This window comes from Anarrhichthys ocellatus, unplaced genomic scaffold (assembly GCF_004355925.1).
Source record: "Anarrhichthys ocellatus isolate YVR2014 unplaced genomic scaffold, GSC_Weel_1.0 scaffold5, whole genome shotgun sequence".
NCBI classification, from domain to species: Eukaryota; Metazoa; Chordata; class Actinopteri; order Perciformes; family Anarhichadidae; genus Anarrhichthys; species Anarrhichthys ocellatus.
This window is the reverse complement of record NW_022280035.1, coordinates 5,941,297-5,953,624: the sequence shown is the minus strand read 5'-3', so window position 1 is coordinate 5,953,624 and position 12,328 is coordinate 5,941,297. Positions and strand designations below refer to the sequence as shown.

Here is a 12,328-nt window from a genome sequence, read left to right as displayed (position 1 = left end):
GAAATTTTAGAGTAGTTTGCCAGTTCTGTTGAACACCACTGCCCCCAAGTGACAAACGTGTGCAAGATCTCTGTAGTCAAAACTATTTTAAATGAAAGTCAATATCGAATGTGTGTGTAACCCAGCTTAGATGCAAGTTAAATGTAACTTAAGAGTGTATTAAAAAGAGAGAAAACAATTAGTTCAGTCAATGAACAAACTTTATTTGCCACAGATCAATTAGAGGAATGCATGTCTGTTTAATACTCTTCTCCTTCTTCCTCATCGTCTCCAACACTGTCGGCTCCAACCTCCTCGTAATCCTTCTCCAGAGCTGCCATGTCCTCTCTGGCCTCAGAGAACTCTCCCTCCTCCATACCCTCTCCCACATACCAGTGCACAAAGGCACGCTTAGCGTACATCAGGTCAAACTTGTGGTCAAGCCGAGCCCAGGCCTCTGCAATAGCAGTGGTGTTGCTCAGCATGCACACGGCCCTCTGGACCTTGGCCAGGTCTCCACCAGGAACCACAGTGGGGGGCTGGTAGTTGATGCCAACCTTGAAACCAGTGGGGCACCAGTCCACAAACTGGATGGAGCGCTTGGTTTTGATGGTGGCAATGGCAGCATTCACATCTTTGGGCACCACATCACCACGATACAAAAGGCAACAAGCCATGTATTTGCCGTGGCGAGGGTCACATTTTACCAATTGATTGGCTGGTTCAAAGCAGGAGTTGGTGATTTCGGACACAGTTAACTGCTCATGGTAAGCTTTCTCAGCAGAGATGACGGGGGCATAGGTGGCCAGAGGGAAGTGGATACGGGGATATGGCACCAAGTTGGTCTGGAACTCTGTCAGATCAACGTTGAGGGCGCCATCAAAACGAAGGGAAGCAGTGATGGAGGACACAATCTGACTGATCAACCTGTTCAGGTTGGTGTAAGAGGGACGCTCGATATCGAGGTTCCTACGGCAGATATCGTAGATGGCCTCGTTATCTACCATGAAGGCACAGTCGGAGTGCTCCAGGGTGGTGTGGGTGGTCAGGATGGCGTTGTACGGCTCTACCACAGCGGTGGACACCTGGGGAGCTGGGTAGATGGAGAACTCCAGCTTGGACTTCTTGCCGTAGTCGACAGACAGACGCTCCATCAGCAGAGAGGTGAAACCAGAGCCGGTGCCACCTCCAAAGCTGTGGAAAACCAGGAAACCCTGAAGGCCGGTGCACTGGTCAGACTGAGGACAGAGAGGCAGAGACAGTGATTACATGAGATACAGTTATGTCTTTTAATTAAATATTTGAAATCAAAATGAGTCATGGATCCCTCCTGATATCATATTACCCACCAGTTTGCGGATCCTGTCCAGCACTATGTCGATGATCTCTTTGCCGATGGTGTAGTGTCCACGGGCGTAGTTGTTAGCAGCATCCTCCTTACCAGTGATCAGCTGTTCAGGGTGGAACAGCTGGCGGTAAATCCCACTGCGCACCTCATCTGAAGAGACAAAAATAATAAAATCAGTTACAGCTACTATTTACATTTTCCAAAATGAATGTTCAGCCAGAAGTGATGACACTTACCAATGACGGTGGGCTCCAGGTCAACAAAAACAGCTCTGGGGACGTGTTTTCCAGCTCCAGTCTCACTGAAGAAGGTGTTGAAAGAATCGTCTCCTCCTCCGATGGTCTTTCCACTGGGCATCTGTCCGTCCGGCTGGATGCCATGCTCCAGACAGTAAAGCTCCCAGCAGGCATTTCCAATTTGGACACCAGCTTGACCAACGTGGATGGAGATACACTCACGCTGTGGAAAGACGGGGATAAGAAAAAAAAAAATTAAAAAAAAATAAAATTAAAAAATTAAAAATTAAAAAAAAGTAAAGTAACTACAATCATTTTTTTAAAGGGCATGCCTGGCTGGTTCTTGTGCTAATTTTAACCAATTAGATACTTAAGGCTACTCATCACATGTCAAGGACTGCTCTCACATGAAGAGGGTAAAGCAGCTCTTCTGTAAAGAACCAGATACCAGGCTCTCATGACTACAGTAACCTGACACACAGACACTGGCCCTCTGAACAGAAAGACTTTTTCCGACATGAGTACTTAAAGAAAGAACATTTTCCCCATGATCAGTCTGTGGTGAACCTTGTCAAACACAGCTGTAGGTACAGATATTCATACAAAAGTAGTTCGGACATCTAAGGTAAAATATGAAAGTCTTTGAGTGAATAGATTTTGTCTGAAAAGCCTGTGGTCGCAGTTTAATAAAAGGCCTCTTCAAACTGGCCGTTAAAATGAGGAATGTTTCAGGCTGAACACACGATGACCTGCACTAACTGGGTCAACGTGCAGACATGAAAACCGGAAATAGGCGGAATTTTAATATGGGCTGTGCCCTCTCGAGTTACACCAAATGTACCAACATCACCGTTAAAATGACCGCTCTACACATTACATTTCAGTTACTTCTTTAAAATTGATGACGGCGGTTAAGGTAGGTTGGCACGTGATGAATGATACTTCCAGAGCGTGGAATTCGGTACAAATGAATACACGATAATACACGATACACAATACTTTCATACTCACCATGTTTTCGTGATTCTGTATAAAATTTGATTTAGAAGAGGACAAAGGCAACGTTAGCTCTCACAGCAAGGGCGTTATGTGTCCAGTGTGAGAAGCAACTGACGTTTTTTTATTCTAGGTGGGGCTATTTATACTCTCTTACCCGGCGGAAACATGCTGATGAATCCGATTGGTCAGGAGTGACATGGTCCCGTCTCCTATTGGTTAAATTGAACATTCATATGCGGCACAGGCTACGCAGTAAACTTGCACAATGGACTGCAGCCGCAGGAGCTGCAATGCCCTAGTATATGATTGGTTAACGTAGAACAGGAACGCCTACTGGCTTTCTTGCCCAGTAACTTCATTGTCTCCTTCCTGTCAATCAAATTGGTGGCATTAGATCCGTTTTACGCATGATTTAAGTCACTTTTGGTCTATTTCTTTAATCATTTTTTCCAGTATGTGTGACTTTGATTAAACAAGTGGGGCAAACTAAGCTAAATAAATGCTTAGTGTTACATTCAGATGGGTAATTTGTACCAACTCGATTTAAACAAAGCCGGCTAGCGTGCCTAGCTTAACAAGCTTCCAGCAATGAATCAACAGCTATTGATGCTAAAAATGTATTGGTCCTCACATAGCCTACATTAGATACCCATTGATAAGTCATACCATATGAATAAAGCTCATCCTGGTTTGTTGTCCGCTTTCATTTTGTGTGTCTTCCCGATGGAGAATGTACGTTTCATGGATGTACTGATGAACTATTTATAAGACCACAAATGAGACAGGTGTTAGCATTAGCTAGCTAGCGCACCCTGCGTTCTGCCTCCCCCCTCTGGATATTTCATTGGCGCTTCCATCTGCTCTCCTGCCGTAGGTACCACAACTAACAGATTATTCGTGGTAGTCAATTCTCACTGGGGAATTGTGGAAGAACAGCATCTTTAATCAACTCTCTCCATCGTACTGCACTCTATATAAGGACATAAGTCACACAATGGAGATCTACGAAGGAACTGTTCTAGTCTGCCTCAAATTCAACTCAAGAAGAAGAAGCTGTTTATTGTGAAATAGAAGGGAAAAAAAGTGGGCGTTCCCGTACCCCACGAGCCAATCAAAGCAGTCGGTGTTCGTCACCATAGACCATATATAACAAGTGGACGTAGTCATCGTGATGTCACTCATTCCTTTATGGACTGCTGTTATGAAGCCTCGAGTTCGGTGATATCGCCGTCGCCATCTTGAAATATGGACGTCGCCATCTTGGCTTTTCTGCATCCGACGAACGGAAGTTACTAATTTCCTACTAATTCACCGTCCAGTCTCACATTCTGCATTAACATATCTAACAAACCTTGAGACTCAACTATTTACGGATGAGGATCAAGCCATCACCTTGGTTTAGGGTCTCAATACTCTTAAAGGGTACCTAATGACCTTTACTAAAGAAATTACCATATTTAGAATACGTGTTAGTGACTTGTGACTTTGGATACGGCTCTGGTAGCAGCAGCGACCTGTCAGTCACAGTAAGCCCGCCCTAAAAACATACTCCGCTTTATAGTCTATTTTACTCCAAATGTGACCATAATTCGCTCAATGAACATGTTTCATTGGAGACTTGAAACTAGCGACTGAGACGACAAACTCATGTTTTAATGGTTTACCAAGGTAATAAAGTGAGAAGTGGGGACATTCTCAGACTTCCATACAGAATTATGTTTGCTTCCAGAAGAGTCGCCCCCTGCTGATCAGTAGGGAGAATTTAAGTTTTAAGACACTTCCGCATCAGCTTCACGGGGCAAGACCGGAGGTTGCCTTCTGTGTAATACACGCAGCAATCATACGCTATTGGGAAAATTAGGTAATCAGGCGTGTACATTTTGGACCAGAAGTGAAAATTGCTCTTTTTGGTTTTGCCATTTATGCATCAGTATCTTGACAGTCTACTAAATATAGGTATTTCAGAGTCTCGGTTTCTTGTGTTGATTAAAAGTTATTTGTCCATTTTATCCAACAGTGGTGGAAAAACTACTCAGCAGGGGTGAAGAGTAACCAAGTACATATACTGAAGTACTGTACTTAAGTATGGAGGACTAAAGCCAGCATCATAATAGGTCAATAAAGAAATGAAATAAGAAAAGTCAAGAAATAAATGTGCAGGTTAATTTGATGGAAATTGTTTTTGATTGAGAAGAACAGGTTAGATAATTTGACCATTAGTCTTTTCTCTGTATAAAGACTGGCTACAGCAGAATCTTGGGACTGGCTTGAGACTTTCACTAAATGACTTGAGTCACATGTCTGGAGCAGAGAAACTGTTCCCCTAAAACTGTACAAACCAGTTTGAGACTGCCCAATATGGCATCATGCATTTAGCAATAGTGACAACTACAGACACAGAAAAACAATCTGCTCTGCTCCATTAAAACTGTCCGACAGTACTTCTGCCCTTTGGAATGTGTATTAAAAGACAACAAAGGTGGTCAATAAATGAACTTTATTTTTGAAGTTATTGAAAACACTTTAGTTTAATACTCCTCTACATCATCCTCATCCCTCACACTGTCGGCTCCAACCTCCTCGTAATCCTTCTCCAGAGCTGCCATGTCCTCTCTGGCCTCAGAGAACTCTCCCTCCTCCATACCCTCACCCACATACCAGTGAACAAAGGCACGCTTAGCGTACATCAGGTCAAACTTGTGGTCAAGCCGAGCCCAGGCCTCTGCAATAGCAGTGGTGTTGCTCAGCATGCACACGGCCCTCTGGACCTTGGCCAGGTCTCCACCAGGAACTGCAGTGGGGGGCTGGTAGTTGATGCCAACCTTGAAACCAGTGGGGCACCAGTCCACAAACTGGATGGAGCGCTTGGTTTTGATGGTGGCAATGGCAGCATTCACATCTTTGGGAACCACATCACCACGATACAAAAGGCAACAAGCCATGTATTTACCGTGGCGAGGGTCGCATTTCACAAATTGATTGGCTGGTTCAAAGCAGGCGTTGGTGATTTCGGACACAGTTAACTGCTCATGGTAAGCCTTCTCAGCAGAGATGACGGGGGCATAGGTGGCCAGAGGGAAGTGGATACGGGGATATGGCACCAAGTTGGTCTGGAACTCGGTCAGATCAACGTTGAGGGCGCCGTCGAAACGAAGGGAAGCAGTGATGGAGGACACAATCTGACTGATCAACCTGTTGAGGTTGGTGTAAGAGGGACGCTCGATATCGAGGTTTCTTTGGCAGATATCGTAGATGGCCTCGTTATCTACCATGAAGGCACAGTCGGAATGATCCAGGGTGGTGTGGGTGGTCAGGATGGCGTTGTACGGCTCTACCACAGCGGTGGACACCTGGGGAGCTGGGTAGACTGAGAACTCCAGCTTGGACTTCTTGCCGTAGTCGACAGACAGACGCTCCATCAGCAGAGAGGTGAAACCAGAGCCGGTGCCACCTCCGAAGCTGTGGAAAACCAGGAAACCCTGAAGGCCGGTGCACTGGTCAGACTGAAGAAAGAGGGAGAACCAGAGATTAGGGCTGGCGATACGGCCAAAATCTTCTATACCAATATAGATAATTTCATATCTCGATAATGGTATAGCATAGCAGGTAATTAAACATAAATAGTTCTATGGTAAAGCTTACTTTTGTATATGCCTTTGTGAAATAAATACTCATTTTATTAGGGAACTTGGTGCAAAATTAACACAACAATTTCAAGTGAATTTTATCAAAACCAAAGAGGGTTTTAGAACTTTTCATGCAACCATCAAGTGACAGCAGAGTTTCTCTGTAGCCACTAAACATCCATACAGTGACCGGTAGTGTTTCACTGCCATCAATACCAAACTACAACTTTTGATTATCATGATGATTACTTAGTAAACACTACTTCCCCCCCTGCCTCAAGGGATGTCTCGACATGAAGATATAGTTCATTACAATTTGTCCAAGTTTTGAGATCTTGTCTGAGGATTTTGCAATTACGAAAAGGAGGTAAAATTTATATTTTGCTGCGTTGCTCACAGTATTTTTACAATAGCAAGGTGATTTCTAGAAGAAGAAAAAAAATCTGCACCATGTTTTATATTCCAGAGTAACAGGGCCATTTCTGTCTTGAAACTGGGCCCCTATTTTTATGCTGCAAGCACCAGTAATTAAATTACATTTATACAAACAATATTGGTCTGGAGACAGACATCTGAGCGATCTAAAAACCTGGACAAATTACAGCAAAATATCCTGCATGCCTAGATACTAGTAGAGGCAAGTCAGCTAGTTTGTTGTAACCTGGATGAAATGACCCCTTAAATTCACCATTAGAATCTTAGTTATGGGTATTAATTGTCAATAATGCAACGCTATCCTTTCCTGATCATCCATCCATTTTCCTCCGCTTATCTGGGGTCGGGTCGCGGTGGCAGCAGGCTGACCCAGACTTCCCTCTCCCCCACAACGTTTTCCAGCTCATACTGGGGGATCCCGAGGCGTTCCCAGGCCAGTTGGGAGATATATAATCCCTCCAGCGTGTTCTGGGTCTTCCCCGGGGTCTCCTCCCAGTTGGACTTGCCTGGAAAACCTCCAGTGGGAGGCATCCTGATCACTTCTTTAGAATTATACATCGTTTCAGGCTTTCAGCCATATCAGAAAGGCTTTGAATTTACCCACCAGTTTGCGAATCCTGTCCAGCACCTGTTCAATGACCTCTTTGCCGATGGTGTAGTGTCCACGGGCATAGTTGTTGGCAGCATCCTCCTTGCCAGTGATCAGCTGCTCAGGGTGGAACAGCTGGCGGTAAATCCCACTGCGCACCTCATCTGAAGAGACAGTTTGAATCAGAAATCACTGGAGGGTTTGACTTCATGAAATAATATATAGTGAGATATGGCATCTATATTAATGAGTGTTTACCGATGACGGTGGGCTCCAGGTCAACAAAAACCGCTCTGGGGACGTGCTTTCCGGCTCCAGTCTCACTGAAGAAGGTGTTGAAGGAATTGTCTCCTCCTCCTGTGGACTTGACACTGGGCATCTGTCCGTCCGGCTGGATCCCATGTTCCAGGCAGTAAAGCTCCCAGCAGGCATTGCCAATTTGGACACCGGCTTGACCAACGTGCACCGAGATACACTCACGCTGGAGGACAAGAATATGTAACATTTACCATTAAATATGTCCACATCTATAACCATGTCTAGATACTTCAGATCAACACATGTTGAACAAAGCTAAAAAGAAAGAAAAAACGACCTTTTGTAAGAAACCAAACACCATGACCTAGTAACGCAACATTAATTAAATCCGTTAATTAAGACAAATAGCTGATGACAAATTATCATCTTGACAATACATATAATATAAAACAGGGTTGCACCGGTTCGTCGGCCAAATATCTACGGCAATATTTATCTGTTGTGGTTTTCATACATTTAGCACCGGCTACGTTCACACCAAACGCGGCGCGCGTAGATTACATAAAAAGTATATGCGCAGACGCGATGAGACTGCGGTGACGCGAATTTGCGGTGGCGCAGCGCGATTGACGAATCGCCAAAACTGCAAACGCGTGAGTTTAAATTTTTCAACTTCGGAGAAAAAAAAAAAAAAAATGGCGTGACGCTGCGGCGCGATAGCCTATCAGCGTTGAGATGTTTCTCCTGTCATCACTGACGTCGTTGAATCAGGAAACAAATACTGTATCCGATACCTCATATCAATAGAGACCGGACCAAACTATGTATATAAATGTGTGTACACCATATGGTACAAACAATGAATAGACGCTGTCGTATTTACGTCTATATGACGTTATTCTGAGTGTTGAAGGAGCTGCTACAGTGTTAGCTTAGCACCGATCGATCCGAGCTCCATTGAGAAAACAAGTATTTTAAAAGTGATTTGCTTGTCTTGCGGAGAGAACTAACAAAACATGAATTCAGACTTTACCAAGCGGCGTCATTACGTGGTTATTTCGGCATCCATTTTTGTCAGTTTATTGCAGTTAAATCACAGCAAAATCTGTTTATTTTGAGTTCATACAGCTGTAGTGAACCAGCAGACGTGTGGCTTGCTAGACACAGTGAATACAGCTCGATAAAATCCACGGAGCTCATCTGGACTATGTGATGAACCCAGACACGACGGCGTTTAGTTTCCCGTGATATCTGGGAATTCCACAACACGTACTAAGCAGAAATATAGGTTCTTTTTTCCATAGTTGATGGCGGACAGTTGAACAACTTCCAGGGCGATACGCCACGCCCCCTCTCTGGAGCATCCAGCGCGATTCACGCAAATGAACACAAATGGTCCCCGGCGAGACCGGCGACGCGATTAACTCGCGCCGCGTTTGAGGTTCTTTGTTCTCGGTTTCGTGCAACAGTAACTACAAAAGAAGCCGCTGGCTGGACTGACTCTGGCGTGACGACAGGTGGCGCGCGACCCATGCACGTCCGGTTTGTTTACAAACAAAAAGAGAAGGAATAAGTCGACCACGTGGAGAATCGTCTATAAAAAAATATAAGCGACGAGAACATTGCTACGTTCCACGGTCCTCACAAACCAGACTCCATTAAAAGGAAATGTTAGCTAAAGCTGAACGTTCGGTAAGGAGCGTTAGCTAATGCTGATAAATAGCTTAAATTGAAAATTAATTGACAAAATTAATTGGCTGTGAGCCTGGTTAAATCATAAGAAAACGTCACATTGCTCCACTCACCATGTTTCCCGACGCTGTGTCTAAAGAGGTTGAAATAAGAAAGAAGAGGACGATAAACACTCACAGCTGCGTTTCAAGGAGTGCTAAGCGAGATGCTGTCTCGTGCGTTTGCCCGGGTGAGGCACTTTATACTTCTCTTCCGGGAACGTAAATACTAGTTGAATCCGATTGGTCGAGAGTCACAAGAGGTTATTTTCTATTGGTTAAACGAAACCACTCGCCCCCTTCATGGGTGTTTTCGATAGGTCAGCCATGACAGCTGTTTTTCCAAAACTTTATTCTGTCTCAACATTATAAAAACAAAAAGGCAGCTCAACATAACAGAGAACTACGAATAGCAAAAAAAACATGATGATGGAAAAAAATATGAGAGATAAATAAACAGTCATCCTGCATATTTTGTTTCCAATTTGAATACAATAAAAGTAAATTACATGATACTGTCAAAGAATGTTAACATTTAGATATTTTACTAAAGAGAAGTAACAATACCACAATGTATAAATACAAGTACTGATTAAATATGTTACTGATGTAAATGTACAAAAGTATTAGCATTAAAATATACTCAAAGTAATATCCCTCATTATGCAGAATGGCCCATTTCAGAATAGTATAGATTATATTATTGGATTATAATTATTGATGCATTCATGTGTTCATCACTCTATATGTATCAGCTGATAAAGGTGGAGCTAACTTTAGTTTAACCATAATCTATGAATTATTCAGTCATTCTGTTTATTTTGTTGTCATACAATTAAAACAATTGTAATGTAATGTAAAAGTTATTTACACTGTGCTATAAAATAAGATGACCATTTAGATATTTTACTTTAGTAAAATTACAAAAGTATTAGCATTAAAATACACTTAAAGTACCAAAAGTAATAGTACATATTACGCAGAATGACTCATTTTAGAATAAAATATATTTGATTGGAATGTGTGATGCACTAATTTGTTCATGTTGCAACTGGTTCTTATTAATTGTTTTCTGTATAAATAGGCCTCCAATATTGAAGCACATGATGAAAAGAAAGTTTGACTGGTTGTATTGGAAATTACAACTTATTTTAACAGAATATCAATGTCTCAAAGCCTATAATAACAAATTTAAACCTTTGTTCAGAGAGTATACAATATTTTAATAACACACAATAACACAATTATTGATTTAAGAGCATTCAAGCCAACCTTTCCAGTAGCTATTTAACCCAGACAGATACCAGAGTTTACAATGCTGAAAAGACATATCAGAAATATCCGAATTATCATTGTGATGTCTTTTTGCAGACTATTCCACGTGGCTGAAGGAGGAAACATTAGGTCTTTTACATCACTCTCAGACGGACTGTATATTTTGTGCATCCACATCCAGCTACTTTGACAGGGTAGGCTACCTTCTGGTTCCAGAACATCTCAGGTTAAATTTAAACCTATAATTTGGCCATTAGAATCTATAGCCACCTGTACCAAATCAATAAGACGTCTTCAAAGTCCACATATCTCGGTTTGGGTACCATTTGTTCTGGTTATGGATGTTACTGCGGCAGAAGGAGGAGGAGTTTTTTATTTCTGGCGCAGTTCACCAGTTCTCCTCAAGAGGCAGATCGAGTACATGAGTGTGGTGCATCTGCAGATCTGCATCAAACACCGCACCCCTCAGACGCAAACACTCCTCTGGCTTGTCTCGTTACATTGCATAATATCGACGAGCCATCATGGTAAGTAACATTTTAAGTAAAAATGTCATGTTCCATTTCCAAGGTTGTTGTTTACAGGGTCTTACAGAACGGGAGGAAAGGAGGTAGCTCATATGATATTGACGTCATCCTTTCTCCTCTTTATTATAGTGAATCGTGGCTGTATATAGCTTTATTGTCAATATGGCCGCTAATAGACAACTGAAAATATTGGTGAATCGCATTCGAAATGTAGTGTATTCCTGCACTGCAAGCTGACTCCTAATCCTCTCCCCACATACCTCTGTTGAATTAGCTTAATTAGCTTCATAATCAATCTTTTACTAGTTTGTAATCCTGATTTGAAGGCGCTTTTTTGTCGATTTTATATGATTATAATTTAGTACACCTTGTTCTAAGGATGTTCAATACATCCCACTGGCTCATCAAGACCGCACGCCTTCTTAAATATGACATATAGATACATTTAAAATATAAACACCTCTGTTCATTCTTCACTGTTAAGAAATATGAAAATATATGTGAGCCTTCTATTCGCAGTGGAGGATGTGAATGTGGCAGCACACTGCAATATGTCTGACCCAGATAATCCTCTCCCTACAGTAATTATGTATGCAATGGACCCAAACTTATGTGGCAGCAGAGAGCAGGAAAAAATAGATGTGTTCCTGTAAAATAAACGATAGACTGAACCTCTATACAGACATGCTATCACAGAATATGAGAACTGTAAAGGCCTTTCATGCAGGGTGAGAAGAACTAATTGAAACAGTTCATGATGCACTGCAGTTTTAGAGTTATTTTAAAATCTATTTGACAAAACAAATGTATACGTGTTTAGCTCTTCTATTTCAACAGCAGTTGTTAAATAAATACCTTATTTTTTCTGCTCCACAGCGTGAGTGTATCTCCATCCACGTTGGTCAGGCTGGTGTCCAGATTGGCAATGCCTGCTGGGAGCTTTACTGCCTGGAACATGGGATCCAGCCAGACGGACAGATGCCCAGTGACAAGACTGTCGGAGGAGGAGACGACTCCTTCAACACCTTCTTCAGTGAGACTGGAGCCGGAAAACACGTCCCCAGAGCTGTTTTTGTCGACCTGGAGCCCACCGTCATCGGTAAGTGTCATCACTTATGGCTGAACTGAACATTAATTTAATAAATTATGTGTGTTATAAGACATAAAAGATTCAATGTCTATTTTTGTCTCTTCAGATGAGGTGCGCAGTGGGACTTACCGCCAGCTGTTCCACCCTGAGCAGCTGATCACTGGTAAGGAGGATGCTGCCAACAATTATGCCCGTGGACACTACACCATCGGCAAAGAGATCATCGACATAGTGCT

The 12,328-nt window shown here is 42.6% G+C and overlaps 3 protein-coding genes across 5 annotated transcripts; 1 reads left to right on the top strand and 2 right to left on the bottom strand.

The window, feature by feature from the left end:
• Positions 1–182: 182 nt before the first annotated feature.
• LOC116382078 (tubulin alpha chain-like) lies at positions 183–2,677 on the bottom strand. The gene is made up of 4 exons (XM_031844772.1): positions 2,575–2,677; positions 1,564–1,786; positions 1,329–1,477; positions 183–1,217 (listed from the first exon to the last, which is right to left on the bottom strand). The coding sequence occupies exons 1-4, from the start codon at positions 2,575–2,577 to the stop codon at positions 240–242; spliced, it is 1,353 nt and encodes a 450-aa protein (XP_031700632.1). The 5' UTR covers positions 2,578–2,677; the 3' UTR covers positions 183–239.
• Positions 2,678–5,028: 2,351 nt separating this feature from the next.
• On the bottom strand, positions 5,029–9,401 carry LOC116382042 (tubulin alpha-1C chain-like). 3 transcript variants are annotated; one of them, XM_031844716.1, is made up of 4 exons: positions 9,276–9,401; positions 7,471–7,693; positions 7,228–7,376; positions 5,029–6,065 (listed from the first exon to the last, which is right to left on the bottom strand). In XM_031844716.1, exons 1-4 carry the CDS (start codon positions 9,276–9,278, stop codon positions 5,091–5,093), a joined length of 1,350 nt encoding a protein of 449 aa, XP_031700576.1. In that variant the 5' UTR covers positions 9,279–9,401; the 3' UTR covers positions 5,029–5,090. The 3 variants fall into 3 exon arrangements, with proteins under 3 accessions (XP_031700576.1, XP_031700577.1, XP_031700575.1); XM_031844717.1 differs by lacking the exon at positions 9,276–9,401 and adding an exon at positions 8,504–8,590; XM_031844715.1 differs by lacking the exon at positions 9,276–9,401 and having other exon boundaries at positions 7,471–8,147.
• Positions 9,402–10,875: 1,474 nt separating this feature from the next.
• On the top strand, positions 10,876–12,326 carry LOC116382062 (tubulin alpha chain-like; the record flags this gene model as incomplete). Its single annotated transcript, XM_031844741.1, has 3 exons — positions 10,876–11,002; positions 11,879–12,101; positions 12,199–12,326. Coding segments are annotated over exons 1-3 (354 nt in total), but the record flags the coding sequence as incomplete, so codon positions are not given.
• Positions 12,327–12,328: the final 2 nt, after the last annotated feature.